This window comes from Falco cherrug, chromosome 1, assembly GCF_023634085.1.
Source record: "Falco cherrug isolate bFalChe1 chromosome 1, bFalChe1.pri, whole genome shotgun sequence".
Taxonomy (NCBI): domain Eukaryota; kingdom Metazoa; phylum Chordata; class Aves; order Falconiformes; family Falconidae; genus Falco; species Falco cherrug.
Genome location: NC_073697.1, coordinates 35,148,624 through 35,171,069, shown reverse-complemented (window position 1 = coordinate 35,171,069; position 22,446 = coordinate 35,148,624). Strand labels below are relative to the sequence as shown.

Here is a 22,446-nt window from a genome sequence, read left to right as displayed (position 1 = left end):
AGAGAACACACTGCACCTGAATGCATGGCTGGACAGAGACTTGACACTTAGATAAGCACAGTGAGAGCAGAGGAGCACAGACCTTCAGGTACACTGGGAAGGGAATAAACCACTGTGGTATTTTCAAGCAGGCTGTGTATGTACTTTGGGGGTTAGAAGGAAAAACTTGAGGCTTTGGTACAAGATGGTGTTTTAGCAAAACATAATTTGTCACTGGTAAAGTATTCTGAGTCCACAGAAGACGTAACACTCGAAAAGCTTCAGTCAGTTATCATGTACCAGAAAATGCAACTACAGAACAAATTCATAGGTGACTCAAGTCAATTAGCTCCACTACTCAAAAAACCCCACTTTGTTTCAATAACAGGATTTCACTAGATAATGCCAGAGCTTTTCAACAAGAATTTCACCTATTTTTTTCTTCTAATTGATCTAGACAGCACCTACAGACAAGGCAGCAAAGCAAGGATGTCACAAAGCATAATTCAAGTGTGTACTATACATATGTGGGTTTTGTGAGAACCCCATGGAACACATAAGTAGATTACAGAATGTTCATGAACTTGGGGAAGTATATGGCACACAGTTTAAATAAAATTTCAAGTCTCAACAGAAAACACATACACTTCTGCTTGAATTATTATGGAAGCATTCATTTTAAGTAAACTATGAGAAGAAGGTCACTACAGTCTTTGTAAGTCTATGAGTAACTACACATGTTTGTACCTTTACTGCTCAGACTCATTAACTGATTTCCTTTTTATCATAAAACCCAAATCATCTATGAGTAAAAGACTATAAGCCTTGCATTTTTGGTACCTCCTGCTTGTTGAATACACAGACTGTATAGCTTCGATTTTCAGACTAGCTACTATAAATTCTAAGACATAAAGAAGATATTTCCATCGCAAATATTTAATATATAAATTTGCACCTTTAACATATTACAAACAGCTTTCCCAAAACCCAATTAATACAGAACCCAATTCTTCCACTCTTTGTCTGAATACCAGTACTACTGAAGTCAGTGTGATTTATTTTTTAATACATGAGGACACAGTTAAACTGATCCCCCACATTACACTCTACTGCTGTTCTGCAGTCCAATAAAATTTGTACTTGAGAATGGTAGAATAATACAGCTAGTCATTGTCATGTTATGTTTCAAATGACAAAGCCATATAAAAAATGGATTTAAAACTTCTAAAGTTAGTGTCTCAACAAATGAAGCTGCAACCCTAAGTGAGATTCTAATTTAATTAATAAATCACTATCCTCATTATTGATCTCCACTTAAATTCATTTGGGTCTCTGAATAGCTTTTTGATGCAGAATACAGAATTCAGGGACTGTTCCTTCCTTCTTATAAGAAAAGAAAAAAAAGGGAAGTAAGGATAGAGGTCAGAAGACTCACAAGAAGAGCTATCCTACTTCAAATAAAGCTTGTTTGGGGATTGAATGTAAGAAAAAAAACAAGTATAAAGTGGTTCTGCTACTGGTACCTCTTGGATAATACTATATACATATATATATAGTATTATATAGAACTACTTTATAATTTCTACTTCTTCCCACCTCATAAAGCAAACAGGATTTGACAGTCCAATTCAAAAACCACCGGAAGTGATACTGATTGCCTTATTGACTGAAAACAGTAACTTTAAAAAAATGTATATACAATTTTATAGCCAATTTACATACACACATTTTGGAGGAATGTGGTGAACAGAACCTCTGATTACTACTGCATAATGATGGCCCGATTATGGATAAAATACTATTCTGCTTATGTTTTTAATAGAGAAACTGGAACCAACCAGATGCATCTGTTATAAAGGCCACTGAACACCTACTAAAGAGGACAGCAACAACTTCCCTTTTAAAACCTTTTTTTACCCAGTGACCTACATCTAAAATTACAACAAAGTAACCAGTATGCAGCAAGTTTGACTTACCCTGTGGCACTCGTCTTTGCCAACACAACAGGTTTAACAAAGGGAAGAGAAAGGACCTAGAACAGTGAGTCAGAAGCAGAGAGACAACCAGACATAGACCATAGCAGGTAAGGTCAGCATTTCAAAGGACAAGGAAAAAAGCTTGAATTATTAGAGCACACTTCCCTCCAGAGCCTGGAGCACCAGCCAAGGTTCTGACTTTCATTAGTCCTTTGTTTTTTCTGATAGAACTGTGCAACACACCAGCCACAACCTCTAGGCCTGTGCTACTGGTGAGGCCCTTGGCCTCCCAGTCAGTCCTTGTAGCCATTCCTCAGAAAGCAGCTAGCCTTTACTGAGCTCTGAGAGTTAGCTCAGAAAAGGACCTAAGGCCCAAGGCTGAGCTGACACGGGGTTCCTGGGCTCATGGGCAAGGGGTGTGGCAAGGGGTGTGGCTGGAGGCCCCAGGTGTGGCTGGTCAGGGGCCATTAAGGCTAATTAATACAGTCAAGGCCCTGAAACATAACTTGTAAAAAATAGACAGCAAACAACTCTATCAGTTGAACAAAGTATCTGGTATCACAGGGAGACATACTTTATGTGGAGCAATGTCTAAATGGCCAACATTTGTGATCCTACTTCAGCATGTTATATACCACCTACACATGAAATACCAATATGCTGGGATACTGGGAATCTGGATCTGTATGGCTAACTGGGTTAGACTTCAGTTTTCCATAACAGAAGCCTGATTTCTATTTCTACCTAGAAATACAAAGCCTAGCAGAAATATTTAAAGCAGACTGGAAGAAATAAATCTTACATCCTAGATGAAACCCATCATAAAGGACTGCAAGGTATACACCAGAGAAAATCCTCATCTGTAGATCTGAGATGCAGGCAGGCACAAATGGGCTGCCAAACATATGTGAATCAAAAATAATCCAGTTTGCATTATTAGTTTCACTTAAAATAAAAATCCTGTGTTTTTAAAGCCACAAGAATCACAAAGTTTTACCTGCTCTTCTCTTCCCATTTCCATCCTTTTCTCCACAGACTCCTGTAGCAGAAAAAAACTACATGAAGCTAATTGTACAATAAAAGTATCTTAAACATAAAGATGGTTACACATTATATTCCCCTAGAAAGCATAACCTTACAAAAAACTCATTGAGGATTTGCTGTTGATTATAGGTTTTTGTAGAGTGACTATTTCTCCAACATAAAATAAAAACTTTCAGAAATAAAGTTTACATATAAGATTCTTTGTTACTATTGTGCATATAGAATCTCTTTCCTGCTTTCTAGAAGCATAGACCAGATCTGTATGTTTTAAACGTTAATACAAAATACAAACGACTCACCTTTAGAAAAAGCAGGTATCCATTTTAAACACACACAAATGTATAGTACTACAATATGTCAGGGAAAAAACTGCTATGTGTATAAATGATTTTTAAATTTATTTTTATCTATAGAACACTTTTTCTCTTGCTGTTTCTGTTCATTATTCACATACAGCCTTGTTCCATAATCCTTGGCACTACTGTAAAGCGAAAATAATTGCATTACTTCGTTGATAAAATCTGCTTCTTAAAGAACACACTGGGAGAACTCAGATCTGGAACAAGACTGACCCCTAGTGCTTATTTTTTTTATTTGTTAGGTGGGTTTTTTTCTTGGCCAAAAATTACCCTTCTTCAGGACAGGTTCTGCATACTGGACCAACTGTCATTTGTTGGTATGTCACCTGTCCTTACTGAGTAACTCATCATTCGAGGTAATCAGACATTTTTTTTTAAGCTTATATATACCTTAACTCCCGAGAGTCTACAATCAACTACTTCTGTTCGCATTTTTAATGCCTTCTGTAGCTCTGTAATTAATACATGCTCAGATTTTTTCCCCTCAGCTACTCATTCCCTGCCCCTGCCTTCCTTCTCATTAGTATCAGTCCCTGTCTTAACAGTATGTTCTGTAACCTGTAACATGTCTCTGGAGTTTGAGCTTAATTATCTTTCCTGTTTTTAATGAGATACAGAATTTACTACTATTCTCAAGTTAAACGATTTCTGGGAAAACATCAGCTTCACAACAAACACTTGAAATGCTTGATTTTGGGAAAATTTCCACTAGTAAAATATTCCATCCAAAAGGAATGCAAATATGTGTTCCAACAAGTCAGTTATCCATGCTATCTATCTTGGCAATCCTCCTTACAGCTGATATAAGAGAGAAGTATGTTTCAATAAGAAACACACGTCTGCAAGTTGGATTCAGCTTAGGTAGTCCACCGAGAGAACCAAGTAATAGCTACTTAACTGGTTACCTACTGAACTTAATCCCCGTTGTCACCTAAATATTTATAATAGGCAAAACCGATCGTTACAATAGGCAAACATATCTTGCTTCAGCTACAGTAGCTGAGCAATTTTTGTCTCATTGGATGGCCGTTCGCTAAAGGGCTTTCATTACTTTTCGACGCAGGCCGAGCTTTCTGCATTTGGTACCCCAAGTGCTTCCGGTGTAAGGCTCCCATTACAAAACGCAACTATACACATTTTTCCAGATGATCACGTCCAGAGGGGCCTTTGGGAGAGTGGCTGAGGGCTGCACCAGTTTGTCAGGTTTATTCAACTATTCTGCACCAACATACGTACTGGAAATCCTCTTACCCGACGCTTCTCCTCAGCCGCTGCACAGCTGCTACCCAGCCTGCTTTGAAACAGCCGCTCCCACCGTCAGCGCCCGCCAGGAAGGCGCAGCCGAAGGCGGCCGCAGCGCCGCACCGCCCCAGCCGCTCCCCTCTCCCTCCCAGCCCGCCCCAGAAGATGGCGGCGCGAGCGCGCGCTCCCCGACCAACGGCCGCTCCGCTAGGCCGCCCGCCGTTGCCCGCCCCCTCGGCGACACGGCGCGGCGCTGCGCGGCACAGCCCCGCCCCGGCCAGGCCCCGCCCTGCCTCCGGCGCGCGCAGACGAGCACGCGCCTCCCCGGCCGCCCACTGAGCTTCTCGCGAGATTAGGAGCGGTACTCGCGCCGAGTTTGAAGCTGGGGGCGCGGGCGCCGCTACCGTTGCTGGTGCGCGCGCGGCGCCGGTCTCCGGTGGCGGCCTAGCGGCTGGGCCGGGCCGTTGGTCGGGACCCTCGGTCCGCAGCCTCGGTCCGCTTGCGGTGGGCGCTCCTTGCGCCGTTAGGAGCGGCCTTGCCGTTGCGGGGCCTGCGCGGGTAGACCAGCTCTCTGCCTTCCTGGAGCCGCGCTGCGCTAAGGGAGCCCGGGGCAAGGGAGTCGCTCCGTGACCGTCTCCTTTCTCTGCAGCCATGGGCGCGGAAAAGAAGCTTCTGCAAATCAACGAAGCGTTTCAGCTGGCCCAGAAGCCGTATCAGAACCGTGAGAAACTTGTTGTGGCATTGAAGAGCACCTACGATCAGGTATGCCTGCCCTCGGGCGTGCCGGCGGCTGGGCGGAGCGGTGACCTGTTAGGCTGAAGGAAAAAGCTGCTTTGCTTCTCCGTCAGGGGGCAGGGACCCTTGTCGGCCGCCTTTCCCCTAAAACAAGCATTGCGGCCAGTATGCCTAAGAAGAGCCCTAAGAATTAAAAAAAACCCAAATAACGCAAAACAAGCCACATACTAAACTGTTGTACACAGTTGTCTCCTGCGAACATGGCTGTGAGAGCCGCCCGCGGCAGGTATTGTTATTTATTAATGATGTTGCTGAGAGGTATTTGGATACCCGAGTAGTAGGTGTGACTGTGTAATAATGGACTGGGGTGTCGTTGAATGAGTATTGCCGTTCTGAAACCTGTTAGCAGGTAAACCTCAACTCCAGAATGGAGCTCGGGGTCCAGACATATGCCTGCTGTGGAGTTAAAGCAAAATAGCCAAGAGGGCACGTAAGCGGGTGTGCCCCAACTGCTGGCTTTGGCGCTTAAAAAATTTAAATGGAAGCTGTCAATTATAAACCCGTTTATTTTATTTTTCTCTGATACTGCTTTTGAAAGATGAACTGGGTAGTTACCTTCTGTTGTGGTTTCATATTTTTTTTTGCTTTTTTTCAGTCGAAAGACAAGGAAGATTTTAATGAAAAATTCATTCATTTCCTTAAGTATGCTATGATAATCTACAGACGGGAACCAGCAGTGGAACAAGTGATCGATTTTGTGGCTAAATTTGTTACTTCATTTTATCAAATGGAGGAAGGGGACGGTAGTGAGGAGGCAGAAGAAGATAATTTACTTATGAATTATGTGTTTGACTTTCTGCTTGAGGTATAGTAACGCTTATTATTAAATCTTTAACATAACAAATGGAAACTTAATGCAGTGGGGGAAAAAAACTTGCTGGCACTTGAGATGTCACCTACAAACTAGAACTAAAAAACTGAAAGCAAGGCAAAGCTAGTGCTTTTGAGTAACCTCTCCTCCCTGGATAACCCAAAAACTGGATTTCAAACGTTAGGGCCATGAGAAAATAAGAACTGTTTTCTTAATTTGTTGTTAGATGTGTCATGATAGGCCTTATTATAGGTGCATCATTAAGTGTGAAATTGTGTATGTGTTATGGAAACGAAATTATACTGTTGCTTTGGTAAGTATAAGTAAAAATATTGAAATATCTTTCATACAAGTATGGTTGGAATACGTATTATTCCTTTCTGCTTATTGCAAGTTTTTATGTAGAGAGATCAACAGTTCCAACTGCATGCAAACACAAATACTGTCATATTTTCTTAAACTAGTGTTTTGACATGGAAAAACTATTGATCAGACCAAGATCGCTAGTCATCATTGCTAATATTTTTTTTCCTAATAATGTTTTATGGAGACAGAGCAGTATATTAGCTCATGTACTGTAGTCTGTATTGAGTGGTATGCATGTTTCTTCCTTTGTGAATTGCTAATTATGTAAAGTGCCACTGATACAGGTGATGGATCATAATTGTTTTCTAGTTCTGTGACTTTTTAATCTTATTAAAAATAAATAGGAAAAGCTTTTGGAATACAGAAGTGCATCTTTCATGTGCTGTATAGAATATTAACTACTTGCATGTGCATATTGTTGGAAATAAGAAATGTGTGATTATGAGTACTACTTTTTTTTTTTTTTTTCTTCCCTAAGTCTCACAGTGCAAACAGCCATGCGGTTAGGTTTCGAACGTGTCAACTTGTTAATAAGATTTTGGGCACTATGCCAGAAAATGCCCAGATTGATGATGACTTATTTGATAAAATTAACAAAGCTATGCTGATTAGACTTAAAGATAAATTTTCAAGTGTTAGAATTCAAGCTGCCTTGGCCCTGTCGAGACTTCAAGATCCTAAGGATGAAAACTGCCCTGTTGTTAATAGTAAGTACTACTGGGATTTTTCCTTTGTTTAAGAACACTTGTTGATTGACATTACTTTGAAACATTTTAAAGCATTTTTTTAAGTAAACAAATCTTAGAGGGTATTCTTGTAATAATTTGTAAAATGCGCAGCTCTCTGCTGGAGGAGGTTGTAGATGGGAGAGTTGTGTGTGTTCGAGGGGAAAAGACAGAGCAGCTTGAAGGAGAGATCCACTGTGGATTAGATGACAGACAAACCATATTGGGCTCAGGGTCTTCTGTGAACTGAATGTAGCTGTAGAGATAATTGAAAAACTTAATTTTGTCTGAAGTTGTGGCTGTTTGCCCCATGAGAGGCTAACTGGTAACTGACATTGCTTACCTATGCTTTTTTTAGTTGCTTTTTTTTTGTCTCTGTGTGTGTGTGAATCTGGTCTCATGTATGGATCGCTTCCTTTAAGAGATCACCACCCCTGGAACCCAGGTTTCTTAATGCTGTTTTTGTGTGTCTGTGTGTTTCTTTTTCTTCACTTAAGCCTCTGCTTCCATTGCCTTAAGGTAGAGGGACTGTAGGTTTGTACCAGCACAGTTGTTATGTAAATCGTGCCCTGATTAAACTTGGCTATTGTTTTTTGTGAAGAGTAAGTTTGTTAGTTGGGGTTTGTTTGTTATTAAGGTATCTTTTCTGAAGTGGTATTTTCTAAGTGTTTGTTTACAAGTTGCTTATTTAGGAGCTCACAAATTTCATAGTCAATCATCTCACAGAGCAAGATTAATTTCAGTGTTCTCTGAGTAAATTACTTTTGTCATTGCTTTCAATGTTAAAGAATGGTCAAGAATATAACAAAAAGCATTATGTGAGAGTTATACTGTTAGAGTTTATTAGACTTAATGGATATTGAAGTTTTCCACTCACAGGAAAATTTGAGGATCCACCTCAAAGGTAAATGAGGATGTATAGCTAGTGACTAGAGGTCATAAGTAGCCAACATTTGGAAGCATGGTGGGATTTTTTTTTTGTTGTCCCGTAAATTAAAAAGTGGGGTTTTTTTGTAGGTGGGATCTAGAATAGCAATTTTCAGAGTTAGTAACTGGAGATCCTGCTTATGACTGCAAATATTATTTTCATAGATTAATTCCTTTTGAGGTCATAGTTCAGCATGTGAATGCATAAAATCTTAGGGCTGGGACTGTAAACTATTCCCTAAATTTGTGTGAGCTGGGCAGGGGTGATGGAGGTGTTTTAATAACAGCTGCTGATTTTTTAAATTTATTTTTGGTATTCTCTGTTTTCCTGTGACGTTTCAAATTCTTCTGAAAAGCTTATTATGACTGTTTCACTTCCAGTCTACAACACATTGCTTGAAAATGATTCAAATTCAGAAGTGAGGCGTGCAGTGCTGTCATGTATTGCTCCATCAGCAAGGACTTTGCCAAAAATTGTAGGCCGCACTATGGATGTAAAGGAATCTGTCAGGAAGCTGGCATACGAGGTGAATTAGATCGCTTTAATTTCAAAGACTGACTTCAGAGAAAAGCTTTAAATTGTTTATTATATTTGACTGGTTAAACACTCAGAACAGTTAAATAATTTATTTTCCTTTACCCAGATTATGAGGAGGAGTGATTTAATGTGAGTTTTCAAGTTAAAACCCATAAAACCCGTGAACTTGATTGCAGAACTTGCTTGATAGAACTCGGCTTTTGAGGATCAGACAGTAAAAGTAGAAAACAACAGATTGTATTCTTACTTTGTATGTATGCATTTTGTGATGTTTGTGAAGCAATTTTTCTTTTCTGTTATTACATAATAGATAATTAATTAAAGTTGGGTTCACAGCAATACTAGTGTAAAAAAATTACATATTTTGATATTACACTTGAGAACTATCAACCATTATTTAGGTTTACATGTGGAGGTAAGGGCGGGAAGGTATGCTACCATGTGTGTTTCTTATGTAGGCACCTTATGCAAGAGCTTCAAGTAAAATGTTCAATTTTTTCATACAGAACCATTTTCTGCTCTTTCTCAATCAGATTAAATTCTGTTTTTTAGCTGAATCCCTATGTTAGTAGGCCTTCAGAAAAGTACATGCTTCAGTTATTCCATTGCAGATATTCATTGCTCTTAGAGCTTTAAGGAGAGAGAGTAGTTTTTGTGTCCTGGTGTTGTATTTAAGTGGAGCTGCCAAGCTTCAAAGCCATTTGTTAACCTATTTCTTAACTTATTTTATTTTACATTTTCTTCCATGCACAAGAATCTGCTTGTTAATGCACTGGTACGATGCTGATGGCATAGGTATTACAGGCTTTTATTGACTTATGATTTCTGTGAATGGATAAGACAGAGTTGAAACCCACAGGTAGTTAATGAATTCAGTTTTTATTTGTAGAAATACATTTTAATGTCTTAATTTTTTTAAGGTTTTGGCAGAAAAAGTTCACATGAGAGCTCTGTCAATAGCACAGAGAGTAAAATTGTTGCAACAAGGACTTAATGACAGATCTGGTAAGAGATTATCTTTTTCAACATCTTAATACATGTTTAAGAAAGAATACTTTCTAATCTTTTATGAATGATTCATGTGGAAGCTGTGATATCAATAATAATGAGTGCAAAGGGAGTCATGAGGTACCAGGAAATGTTTAAGCACAAGAAATTCTGATTGCTGCTTTGGTTTTCCAGTCCCTTTATAGTGGACAAAGCAGAAAAGGACTGTACTTTCAAAAGAACTTGAAAGCCACTGGGCTCTAAAATAGGACCAAATGCTATTAAAATGAAAAAACAAGTGTGATTAAGCACAGAAGTAGAAAAATGTAATTATTTAATTCAGTGTATTTTGAAATATGTTTCGTTACAGATATTTTTGTAACAAATACATTAAAGAATTGAAATGTAAACATTAATATCAGATTGATAATTGTTGGAAATATTTCCTATGTGCTTTTGGAGAGAAATCTTCTCAACTGGTTATTTTCTATTTAACTAGCTTTAATATTTTTTAATGAACTTTTGATTGACCCTCATTCATTTCATCATGAAGCAGCTTTATTCTTTTTGATGTCTTCTGTATTGTATTATTTTTATATAAAGAGCCATTCAGAACGTACCTATAATTGTGTGTGGTGGTGTTGCAAAAGATCAAAAGGTAACATGCATCAGAGCGTGACAATTTTGGCCAGCCTATGTAGAACACAGGGGTTTTTGCCTTTTTTCTTTTTTTTTTTTTTCTTTGCAACAATGGCAATTACATACATGACTTTGAGGATAAAAGCTGCTAGTTTTAGTAAGTGCTACTGTGTTATCAGTGTACTTTGTTTGGAAAGTCTGTACTAAACCCTGTTGAATTTTACTCTGAGAAATTTCCTTTATTAGTGTTGCTTGTGAATGGTGAGAAATGACCTATATAGATATTAACTTAAAGAACAAAAGTACTGTGTCCCTTGGTAACTGGAGCTCTTAAAGGTGTGTTATGAATGCATGTTTTTATTGGTTTACCTTTTTCCTTGGCTAGTTGGGGACCATGTTATTATGTTCTTGACAGCAAAGGAAGAGAGGATCAGCTGACTGCTTTGTTATGCTGTATAGAACTACACTTAAAAAGAAGTCCTCCTCCTGTATAATAAGCTTTAATAAGCATTTTTTCCCCACCTACCCTGAATTGTTCTATAGTAGCATAATGAAGTTTGTCAGGTTTTGGTTTTGAAGTCCAGCACTGAAAAATCCATGTTGTGAATTACTGTTTATCAGGATACTAGTTTGATGTTTGACCTAACTAGCTGCTTCTTGTCTGCTGGCTGTCCTCCCCCTTCCCTCCCAGTAATGCTTTCTTTTGACTCAGGGTAAATGAGTTTTTGATGTAGTAATTTCTCAAAACTGGGAGGGAAACTACCTTCGCTATTTTTTCCTGTGATCCTTCATTTGTCAGGAACAAGGATTTGTTACATTCCCTCACTGGGAAGGTACAGTGTTTCTACACAGCCTATATTTCAGTGACATTGAGATGTTCAACATAAAGAACTGCTATCTTTTATGATCTAGAGCAGATACTTTCTCTGTTGGTGTCTGTATCTTCCTTAGGATGATTCTTCATCCCAGCTATTGAGGACTTGCTCTTTTTCTTGATATCTAGAATCACAAGGGAAAGTATCTGCTAGGCTATGTAGTGTGACTGATACCATTACCGTCAAATGCTTTTTGCTGGGCAGAAGAAGTTTATGTTCCAAACTGGCTGCATTTGTATATACGTCCACTAGTATTCCCTCATTTTGATCTGTTTTGTAAATTCTATTATCTCAAATATATATAGCTTTATCAAATTTGCTTATTTGAGTAACTTCTAAGCTAACAGGAGAGGAACTTGCTTGCTCAAGATTGCTGGGTTGAAATTTTGGATGTTTTCCTGTATTTGCTTCAGAGCAAGGGTTTATAATTAAACAAGACCTAGAAAACAATCTAGATTCTGCTTTGTTCTGTTTTTCAGGGTGCATTCAGCTGTCAATTCTCCACTCTCATTTTCTTTCATTCTGCCACGTTCTACTAGTTTATGCTTTTCACCTTCTTGGAGAGATTTCTCTTTCTTAGAACATTAATTTAGCTCTTTCAAGGCCTTTTTACAGCTCTTTTTGAAATCTTAACTATATTTAAGTGCTGTCTTCTGTTATCGTAAAGGTACGTTTAAGAGGAAAAATGAGTATTGTCAGTGTGTGTGGACTTAATTTCCCTTACATTAGATACTGTTTTCTAAAAGGTCCTAAGAGCATACTTGTATTGATCCCTAGTTATTATGTTTTTACTTCCATCAGACTATTAGCCTTTCTACTTCCCTGCTTAAATCTGTGTGTACATATTAATGATTTATGCATTCTAGATGTTCCCACAAATACTTTTTTCCTTGATTAAATAGGACTCTGCTGATCCAGAAACTCTGTTCACTGTGGCAATGGGAAGGAGGGACTTAAAGTATCTTTATGTAAATGTCATAATCCAATTCGTTCAATTATTCAACACAAGAATTCTGTGTGGCAGTTCAGACCTAAATGTCTGTACAGTAGTATCCTGCTTCCAAAAGTGGCCCATTCTGAAATGCATGAAACAGGGCAAGTGTATAACATTGGTTCACCAGAATATTTCCTTGCTCTACAGGAGTTTGTGGTTTGTAGATTTTCTGGGTTGAGGTGCTGTCTTTAGATGTAACAGTTTTTGGATAGAGGTGGGTTTTTTTTATTCCCTGTGGGGGGAGAAAATGTGTTGCGTCAAAGGTGTAGTAGTGCTTCATAAGTAGTTCTTGCTTAACTGTTAGGCTTTTTTCTTTTTTTTGAGGTAACACTAAGTTCAACTGTGTAACAACTTTTCTCCAGAAAGCCTTCTACAGAAAAAAGTTTTGTGAAAATATATGGAAAACTTGATATTTTTTGACCTTAAATGGTTTAAAACATTAAAATTCCTGTATTATTAGATGCTGTTAAGGAGGTAATGAAGAAGAAGCTGCTTCAAGCCTGGTTACGATTTACTGATGGGGATGTTTTAGAATTGCTTCATCGACTGGATGTGGAAAACTGCGCAGAAGTGGCCATCTCAGCACTAAAGGCTATTTTTTCATTATCTCCACTTCATGACTTTGTTCAGAACTTTAAAAACCTTGACAGCAGGTATGCAATTTTCATTCCCAAACTATTTTGTATAAGAATATTAAATTACAGGTGTTAACTAAATGAGGAGCAGACTATTACCTGTGATAAAAGACTGATATTCTGGTTGTAAGCCATGATGTCTCTCCAGTGTTTGTGTACTGAAGTCTTTTGGGTACGTACGCTTTTTTCTTTTTTAAAATATCCCTGTTCATCAGCTGAAAATGATTATGCCAGATAAGCAAGAGGAAAAGATGAAAAATGTCTTTTACTACTTGTTTTCTGAACACCCCAAAAATCACACTCTTAGAATTTAAGAGGAGGCAGCAAATTAATTAACTAAACATGTTTTTCTATGTATTCGTATTTCTTAGTCTAATTTATGGTAAGCTGTACAAACCAGTACAGGAAATAAAACAAAGGCGATGCTCCAATTTACCTCCACAACTGTAATTTCCTCTCGTCTTTTAACCTGTGGTACTTAAAAGCTCTTTTTCTGTTCCTACGCTCTCTGTCTTTCTCCTGGTCTTTCTCACAGATTTTTCTTGTCCTCTTTGGTTTCCCTTCATCCTTTCTGCTGAGCTAGAGGCAGCACAATTTGGGGCTGGTTCAGTTATCCATGAACTGTTTGGAGGATCAATCAGAATGGAATTATTTGGCTTGTATTTCAGTGTTCTTTTGGAGGTATTGATTTGTATTAGCAGAGCTTGACAGAAGTTGGTATCTTAGAGGCTTGTTTTCCTGTGTTAAAGTTTGGTAGCATTTGACTAAGCGAGTTCCTAAGCTATGAAGAGGGTGGCATGATGAATGTTAAGATCCATAAAGCAAAAATGAATGTGTGAAGAAAACAAGAAATAAGAAGTTGTAAGAAATTTCTAAGGGAGGCAAAAAGCGGTGAGAAGAAAGGCTTGAGTTGAGGCAACCAGAGTGGAATGATTATTAACAGTGATAGGAATCTAATCTCGTATGATCAAATGGCAAATTGTCACTGATTAAAAAGTGGTAACAAAAATTGTACTCCATCTTTTCGGGGGAAAATGTGTAATGTCATCATATGAAGTGTCTTGCGTTATAGTAGTAGCTTATGACGGATGCTTTGAAATCAGCTGAAGCTACATGCATTGCACTCCAAAGCAACAGAAGTGGGCCTATCTAGCTTTAAAAAGCATCAATAATGATGAGATAACTTTCTTACAGCCTCTGGAAACGTGCCAATGTCTTAAGAGGTTCAAAGGAAAAAATTATGTAGTTATGGACTTGTCAGTCTGACTTTGATCCTGTACAAAACAAGGCTTCCATTCTAAAAAACTGGGCTAACTGAGAATTTTTTTAAGTAGATCAGGTAGACTAATGACATTTTGGAAAGCGAGTGAAATTATTCAGCTTGTAATGAGATTATTTGACTTATGGAAAATATTAGGCTTTTTCTTGTATGATGTTTCTGAGTACCGCTTGATTGATGCAGTATCAATATGATAAAGGCTTAGATTTTTGAAGTCTGACTTTTTGTTGAATTTACTTTTAAATAAAGACACTTATCAGATTAAAGGGAAGCCATCAAATGGTCAGTTTTCATCAACATGTTGTTGGGTTTTTTTGGTGGATTTTTTTATTTGTATGTGTGGCCTAAAAGAACAACAAAGTTGTTATCCATAGTTTGCAGGCAAAATGAGATTCAAGGGAGTGAAAAATACCACTGACAGTGACACTGTCTTTTCTGTTTTGAGGTAGAATTGATGCACAACTTAATGTACTGCTTCTGAAAACAAAGATTATATGCCATGCTTAGTATAGAAAACACTATGCTTATAAAAAGGAGTGGGGGTCCTATGTCTAGTAAACAGGATGAGCTTTCAGAGATGCTGAGAGGCAATTCTATTACTTTTTGAATTTGACATACTATGATTGCTACTCAAATACTGTGAAGGTCTTCATGAACAGAAGCTGAAAAAATAATATAATTAATAGTTTAGTTTTGCAGACTTGTACAGTGATAACAACGTTTCATAGTACTTGGGTGGTTGCTCTAGTAGGACAGAAGGACTGAGCAGAATATTCCTGCAAACTGATATGAACAGCCTTGATTTAAAATACTGAGAAGGGCAGTGTAGCGAGAGGCTCGTGGAGATGGAGCTCTGTGTCCTCACCTAAGAAGTTATTTTTGTCAGTCTTAAAGTATTTCTGTGGCAAATACCTTTGACAGGATTTTATTTTCATTTTAGGAAGTAATTTTTTTCTGTTCATTTGTTGTCTTTGACCCTATTTTATTTATCCCTGTGTATTTATTTTTGTTTAGAAAACTGATTCCACTGGAAGACTTAACACCTGAGAATGTGTTATATTGGAGATGTCTTTGTGAATATCTAAAATCAAAAGGTGAAGAATGTGAAGATTTACTAGAACAGATGTTGCCAGAAACAGCTGTATATGCAGATTATTTATTAAGGTACATTGCATTTAAAAATTAATCTCTTACCACTAAAATATATGTATATATTTTTTAAAGTGGAGAATATTTCTTTTATTCAGCTATTCAGGTTTCCCTTAAAGCCAAAGTTGTGCTTGAACAGTGATTTTTAAAAGTTTTGGGGTTTTTTTTTTTTTTAGAAGACTTTGGAGAGGATTTACTTTTTTTACAAAACAAACTGTGAAAAGCAGATTTATAACTTGAAAACAATTTTTGGAATGTCCTTTCTTATGAATTATTGGCAAGATGGACTGCTAGATCAATAGCATAATTTAAATAATAATAGCATTTAAATAATAGAATAATTGTTCGGTAATACGTAGCTATCCTTTGTTCATCTGTTATGTAGGTGGCTGTGTTTGCAAAAAGCTTGTGGAAGGAGGTTTTTAGAGCTTGCAGAAACCAATACTTGTGAAAATAAAATACAGTTTGGCTGCTGTACTCAAGGGAAGGGTTTTTGAAGCTGAGCGTTCATTCCCTTTTTTCTTCCCCTACTCAAACTTATGTTTGAAGGCAGGGACAATGCTTCTAAGTGAGCCAATTACAGAATATTTAGTTAGGAGGGGAAAAATGAATGTTTTAGGGCCATCTTTTTACCAAAGTGAAGAAAGGTAAATTATTTTTTTGTCTTAGCATCTCTACTCTAGTCTTAACATAAAATTCGAATAGAATTTGTTTGTAGGCATGGAGAATGCTGAGAAATCTTAACTGAGGTATTGTACTTGCAAAATGTAGAGTGAAGCTTCCTGGAATGCTTATAAGTTGGATCTGCTGAAAAATGCATTGTTTTGATAGATGTTTCCAATTAAAAATATGCATATTCTTTTCTCACATCAGTGGGTGTAGTATACTAGTAGTACTTATAGAAGTTGCTACTTTTCAATGTGGAATGTGCTAACATATTTCATAAACATTTAATAAATGAAGTGTCTGTGCTTCCTTGATTTTGAAATGTGGATTGTTTGGTGAATGTAAATTTTTTTTATTCATAATTAATTTAACAGCCCATAAATAATTTATTCTCCAGAAAAAGGTTTTCCCTTTTTTCCATCTAATTTTACTCAAAATGCCTTCAGTTATCTTCCCGTCCAGGAAGAGGCTGAGTAAGATTAACTAGACTAGTATTTGTCTGTAGTATCAACTGTTAAACTGTTCATTGGTGAGCTGTGTCACCAGTTGTTTCATGTAGATTTGCAATTGTACAATCCAAGTCTTTATTTGCACTGTGAAAGTATTAGTTAGGAGCAAGGAACTGCAAGTCATTAGTACTTAAGAAAAAGATGAAGGTTTCTATGCTTTGTTTAGATACTTCACTATTATGTGGTGCAGGTAATATTATTGTAACATGATCAGAAAGCTGCCTACATTGTTGTAATTTCAGATGTCCTTAAGTAGTGGCTACATGCAAAGTTTCTGTCCTAACTTTGAAGACATTTTTTAAATTTGCTAAATTTAATGAGCTGTTGCTGAAAAGTATCTGCAAAGCTGTAGTAAAAGTAAGCTTTTTCACAGCTCTTACCAGTATTTGAATTTTATGTATTACATTATATTCAGTATTGAATTTTGTACATTATATGTTTCACTCCAGATTTTCTGAACATGCATGCTCTAATTGATGGAAAAAACTTTGATAAAAGGACAATGACTCTAGAAAAATAAAGAAACAGAACAAACTGATTACACTTTCCATGCTATGTGGCTGAGTGTATCTGACAACATTGTTGTTCTTCCGTGATGGCATATTTGATCAGATAAAGAACTTAAAATTCACTCCACACTTTAGTGATTTTTTTCTTGTATTTTGTCTTGTAGGCAACATAAATATTTCTGAACATGTAGGAGAATAGACTACCTAAATATGCAGAAAAGTAATAGCTGTATACATGAAAAATGGTACACACATTTATTCCTAAGATGTTGTCTTTATGCAGGGGTACAGAACTGAAATCACATGTACAAATATAACTTGTCATTTTCTGTTTCTCACTATTTTGCATTCTCAACTGAGGGATTTTCTTAATGAAGTGCATTAATAGTTTCAGAAAGTTTATACCATATAATGTATTTTAAAATTAATCTGTGAAAAGGAGGACACAAATATGAATTTTTAAGGTTTGTAACTAAGGTAGCTGTTTGTTTATACAGGACAGGAAAGTGGTGGGGTTTTGTTTTTTCTGGAGGGGAGGTGGTTTGTGTTTGGGTTTTTGGGTTTGGTTTTTGTTGGGTTTTTTCTTAACTTTCCAACAGTGATTCTGAATGTAATTATGTCTGTTTCTATTTGGATTCAGTTACCTTCAAAATATGCCAGTTCTTAGTGAAGAACAAAGAGAAGACTTTACTTCTTTTGAAAACCTGATGACAAAAGAATTTATAGGCCAGCAACTGATTCTTATCATAGGCTGCATGGATATCATGGAGGAGGGAGGAAGGTAAGCTTAAATATAAAATCTGTCTTATTAAGCTTATGGTACTTACGCCTGTAGACAGGCATAGAGTCTGCTGTAATGCTAGCTGGAAAAAAGGCCCGGGCTCTAATGGAATTGTTTCCAAAAGTGTGCCAAATGCAGTCTGGTTACTCCTCTGTAAAAATGAGTTTTAATACAGATATAGCATTGTTTGGGGAGAGAAATTCAGTTGTTTTCATAACATATTCTTGAGATTCTGAAGTTACAAGAATGTTCATTTGGAACATAGTATAAAAAATTAAAGGAGACAAATGCATTGCTTCTCAGCAGATGACAGTAAGTAGCCTATGTGTTTCTTACGTTTTTAAGCCCAATCTACTAATGCCTAAAAGGTTACAGATGTTCTCAATGCCAAGCTGAATTGGAGTGTGTTAACTGAGTCATTCCTATAATTTGAACAGCCTTTTGATGTGAAGTAATAAGTGAATAAATTTGGAAGTTCATGCCATCACAGGCATTTTATGAAAAATTGCAGTTATGATAGTACAAACAGCAATAATTCCAAACTCTCTGTGTAATCTATTATACGTATGCCAGACTGGCAAAATAGTATAACTTGTAATTTATTATTTTTTTTCCCCCTAGTTTCCAGCCAGGTAATTTCTATGAAAACATTCTACAGTATTGATACTCTGACTATTTTCTGCTGGTATGACCTTTCATTGGACAGTAGTGATACCTGATTAAAAAATTTAGCGTTTTCTAATCGAGAGAAATTAGGCAAAATCAGGAAAAGACAAACATTGCTAAGTGAGAAAATATGTTCAGCAGTTAATATAGCTATAGAGAAATTTCTATTACGAAGTCTTCAACACACTAACTCAGAGTAGAATATTAACTCTTATGTCGTCCATTTTCTTGAATAAGCAAACAGATTGGTTTTGGTTTTTTTTCTCCTTGATGCAGAAATCATCTGTTGGCAACTTTACAAAAAATTCTCATTCTACCTGCAACTTCAACAGCTCTTATATCCCTGCTTGTGGAAAGGTTACTCATTATTGTTGAGGATGATGACAGAAGGATTCAAGTTGTAAGTAATTCTAAAGGCTCACTGTTTTCTAGGCTCTAACTTCCCTGTATATAAAATGGCCTTTATGAAGCATTGTTACAGAAATATCAGGAGTTAAAATATTTTTAATTTGGGAAAACACGTATGTTCTTCCCCCACTTTTTTCTTTGCGTGGTTGTATTTAGTGGTTGTCCAAAGATCTTTATCTTTAAAAGATTTGACTGGTGTTGTAAATGTAATCCTTAAATTAGGATTTGACAGCCTGTTTCAGAATCCTTTATCATATTAGATCCAAACAGTTTTAAGTAAAACATTCAAAGTGAGGATTCAAATTTCTCTTCCCTCCTTCTAGCTGGGATGAGTACTAAAAAAAGTTGTATTTTATATGCCAAAGTCTTTATATATAGCATAATTATTTTAAATTGACTCCTAAAAAATAGATTCTTGGTTTTGCTCAAATATTTCAAATGAACCCTGGATTTACCTCAATCCAGTGGGTAAAGCTAGGATATGGTTTGTTACACAATTGCAATGGAAGAACTATGGTAATCGTAACACTGTAGTGCAGCAGTAATAGTAAGTGGGTGCATTTCTGTTATTTTAGTGAAATACACTGATTCAGTACATCCTGTTGATTTTGGTACAGCTTGAGAGGAAGTTAAACTGAGGTCATCTGATACAAGATAAATCAAATTAAGACTGTCCCATCTCATTCAGTCTTAAGTTTTTCCTCATGCTTCATTTCAGTTTTTAAGATAATAGGTCTGACTTTAAAGGAAATGCCTAACGAACTGAAAAACTCTTAGCCTAGTTCTGCTTCTAGTTCTATGGATGTATTTGGCTTGAAATTAAATTGCTTACGTGGCTTCTTATACTACATATGGTGGTTTATAGATCTTTAAATGAGTGTTCTTAGTTGTATTTTGCTTGAAGTAGTAACAGATGAAAAACCTTACTCTCGTTACCACTAATTCTTTTTAAAGCATGTGTTCAGATGTGGAGGAGATGGTGCCTGTTAACTGTTGGCATAGAAACTGCTTAACTTATTCATGCATATACAGTCTTCTGCTTTCTTGCTTGCCTAGGTAAATGGTAGGAAACAGTAGACTTTCATGCTTAGACTGTTGTCAAAATGAGGATTTATTTGCAGTGAATTCGCTGTTAAGGGGAACTACGCAGCTGTTCAATACTTTTTCAGAAGGATGGCTATTTTAAATTTGGAAAAGTTATATGCTTAGTGTCTGACATTTGAGCTAAAATTAATGGCATTAATGTACTGTTTGTAACAATAGATCGCAGAAATAGTATCAGAAGTTCATGAACCAATTATTACAGTCAGCCAGCCTGTTGATGCTGCTGAAATAAGAAAGCGGGAGCTTAAGGTAAGCAAGACTGTAGTTAAATGAGCTTGAAATATTTTTCTTGTTATCTATTAAGAGTTTTATATAGTAGTGTGTTATTGGCTCATGTCAGTAGTGTATTGTTGGCTAATACCACAAAGGTGATAGTATTACATTAATTTTCTTTTTATTTTGTATTTCAGTTGGCTGAAGTAAAAGTGAAACTTTTTGAAGCAAAAGCAGCTTTGGAAGAATGCATTAGTCTGCAAGATTTTAATAGAGCATCAGTATTAAAAGAGAAAATAACTGAGTTGGAACACATTAAAAATGATCTGATAAAAGAAGCAGATCAACCTGAAATTAAAGAAATGCATGTGAAGAAGGTCTCTTCCTTTCCCGTATTCCCAAGTGCTGTTTATGTTTTGATGTTTATACATAGCTTTAAAAGAAAGTGTAGTTTGGCCTTGTATCATGTAAATTTTTTAAATTGGAAAGGTACACTTAGGGTATTAGTATTCTCCTGCATGTGTAGAAGCTGATGATATGCTCTAGCAAACAAAGAAGTGCAGTTAAACTGCTCTTTTATCCTTGACTAATTAAAGAATTCTGAAAAAGGTCTAGTTTTCATTGCTTTTACTCTTAACTTACTGAAAACATGAACCTGAATCTCTTATCATTTATAGACAGATTTTGGTTAATATTCTTGCACAACAAACGTGGACAGGAAATACTTATTTGGGTAGGGAAAAATTGTTTAATGTCCCCATACTCCTTGTCACAGCCATCATTTGTATTAATGTTTTTTTCTTTTCCCTGATCCAATTGAAGAATGATCCTGAAACACTGTTGAAGTGTCTGATGATGTGTTATGAGCTTCTGAAGATCATGTCCCTTTCTAAAGGAATTGATCCAACCATTAATGAAATCATTGAATCTCTGGTATGTAGGATTAAATACTGTTTACGTTATAATAAAAATGGATGCATCATAGCTGGCCTTTACATGCTGGCAGGATGGTTTGTGATTATTTCACAATCACTTTGCTGTATCTGTCATGCTGTGTGTGGTGCTTCTGAGCTTTCCCAGAACCTAGTGTCTTGGAGGTGCAGTCCAGATAACACTGTTCTGAGCTCCTCTGCCAGGACTTGTTGTGGCAGAGTCATACTAAAATAAAACAGGAATACGCTAAATATTTGAGTAACATAAGTGTTAGACAGTGCTGAGTTATACTGTGCCAAGTGTGGTACTTAAGCATCTGTTTACTACCCTTGCTGGTACTTTAATTACTTGGATTTTCTATCAGCCAAAGTTATGAGATCTCTAATAGAGAACTTTTAAGGCTGGTTGGTTTGTTTTGTTCCCTAGTCAGGAAAGACTTAAACTTGTGTAAAACTTTCTTTCATTCCTTCCATGTATAAGGAAAGATGTTTGGGGGGAATTTCCCCGCTCACCCCCCTCTGTTTTCTTAGTACCTTTTGAAGAGCAAAATATTTCTGTATTGAGAAATAAGGCAGTGGCATTACAGGCCTCTTATAGTCTACAAGATATACTTTCTAGTTTTCTTTGTGAAAGTATAGTTTTTAAGATTAACGTTTCTAGGAATCACAGACTTAACTGCTACTGAGTGTGCAAACAAAATGGAAAACCAGTAATAGGTCATTGTATGAGTGGTGCACCCGCATCTGAATACTCTGGGCAACTCTTAGCCCATCTGTCTAGAAGGTTTATATTTGAATTGGAAGTGGTCAAGAGAAGGGCAAGGAAAAGTATGGAGTCGCTTCTGTGTGAAGAATGACTAAATAAGTTACCTCTTTGAAACTTGGAAGGGAGGATTTAGCAGTAGTCTGAGAGAGGGTGGAAGTCGTAAGACATGAGTTGTAAGACACGTCGTGGAGAAAGTGAATAAGGGTTGGTTGACCGCCCCATAAAGCTGGCAACTAGCAAGCTCAAAACAAATGCAATGAGTTCATTCTTCACGTAACATGTAATCTGTGGAATTCATTGTTGCAGGATGTATGCATGGTGAACACTTGCATAAATTTCAAGGAAGACTGAGCAAGTTCAAGAAAAATATTAGGTAGATAGGAGCAGCCAGCCAGCTCTGGTGTCTCTCTGCTGCAAATTGTTGGGACCTTGACAAGAATTCTTGGAAGTATCTACTTAGTCTGTTCATGTAATACTTTATAGGAATTTGCTTTTCATCTTTTTTGAAAATGAGGCAATGGGCTAGATGACCTGACTCAGTATGGGCATTCTTAGAACTCAAACTACAAAGA

The 22,446-nt window shown here is 36.9% G+C and overlaps 2 protein-coding genes across 3 annotated transcripts in view; one reads left to right on the top strand and one right to left on the bottom strand.

The window, feature by feature from the left end:
• The window catches only part of FAM184B (family with sequence similarity 184 member B), a 52,286-nt gene extending 47,511 nt beyond the window's left edge, over positions 1–4,775 (bottom strand). Inside the window, exons 1-2 of the mRNA XM_055705761.1 lie at positions 4,610–4,775; positions 2,953–2,994 (exon numbers count right to left, since the gene is read on the bottom strand). Of these exons, the coding sequence (XP_055561736.1) occupies positions 2,953–2,976 (24 nt within the window). The 5' untranslated portion in view covers positions 2,977–2,994; positions 4,610–4,775. The remainder of the gene's footprint in view (positions 1–2,952; positions 2,995–4,609) is intronic.
• A 178-nt stretch (positions 4,776–4,953) lies between these two features.
• Positions 4,954–22,446, top strand: part of NCAPG (non-SMC condensin I complex subunit G) — a 30,336-nt gene continuing 12,843 nt past the window's right edge. Inside the window, exons 1-13 of one of the 2 annotated variants that reach the window (XM_055700868.1) lie at positions 4,954–5,063; positions 5,250–5,362; positions 5,991–6,200; positions 7,051–7,279; positions 8,606–8,751; positions 9,683–9,767; positions 12,718–12,910; positions 15,186–15,335; positions 17,645–17,785; positions 18,728–18,851; positions 20,123–20,212; positions 20,374–20,553; positions 20,999–21,109. In XM_055700868.1, coding sequence (XP_055556843.1) covers positions 5,252–5,362; positions 5,991–6,200; positions 7,051–7,279; positions 8,606–8,751; positions 9,683–9,767; positions 12,718–12,910; positions 15,186–15,335; positions 17,645–17,785; positions 18,728–18,851; positions 20,123–20,212; positions 20,374–20,553; positions 20,999–21,109 — 1,770 coding nt within the window. In that variant the 5' untranslated portion in view covers positions 4,954–5,063; positions 5,250–5,251. The other variant, XM_027799865.2, reaches the window with a different exon arrangement.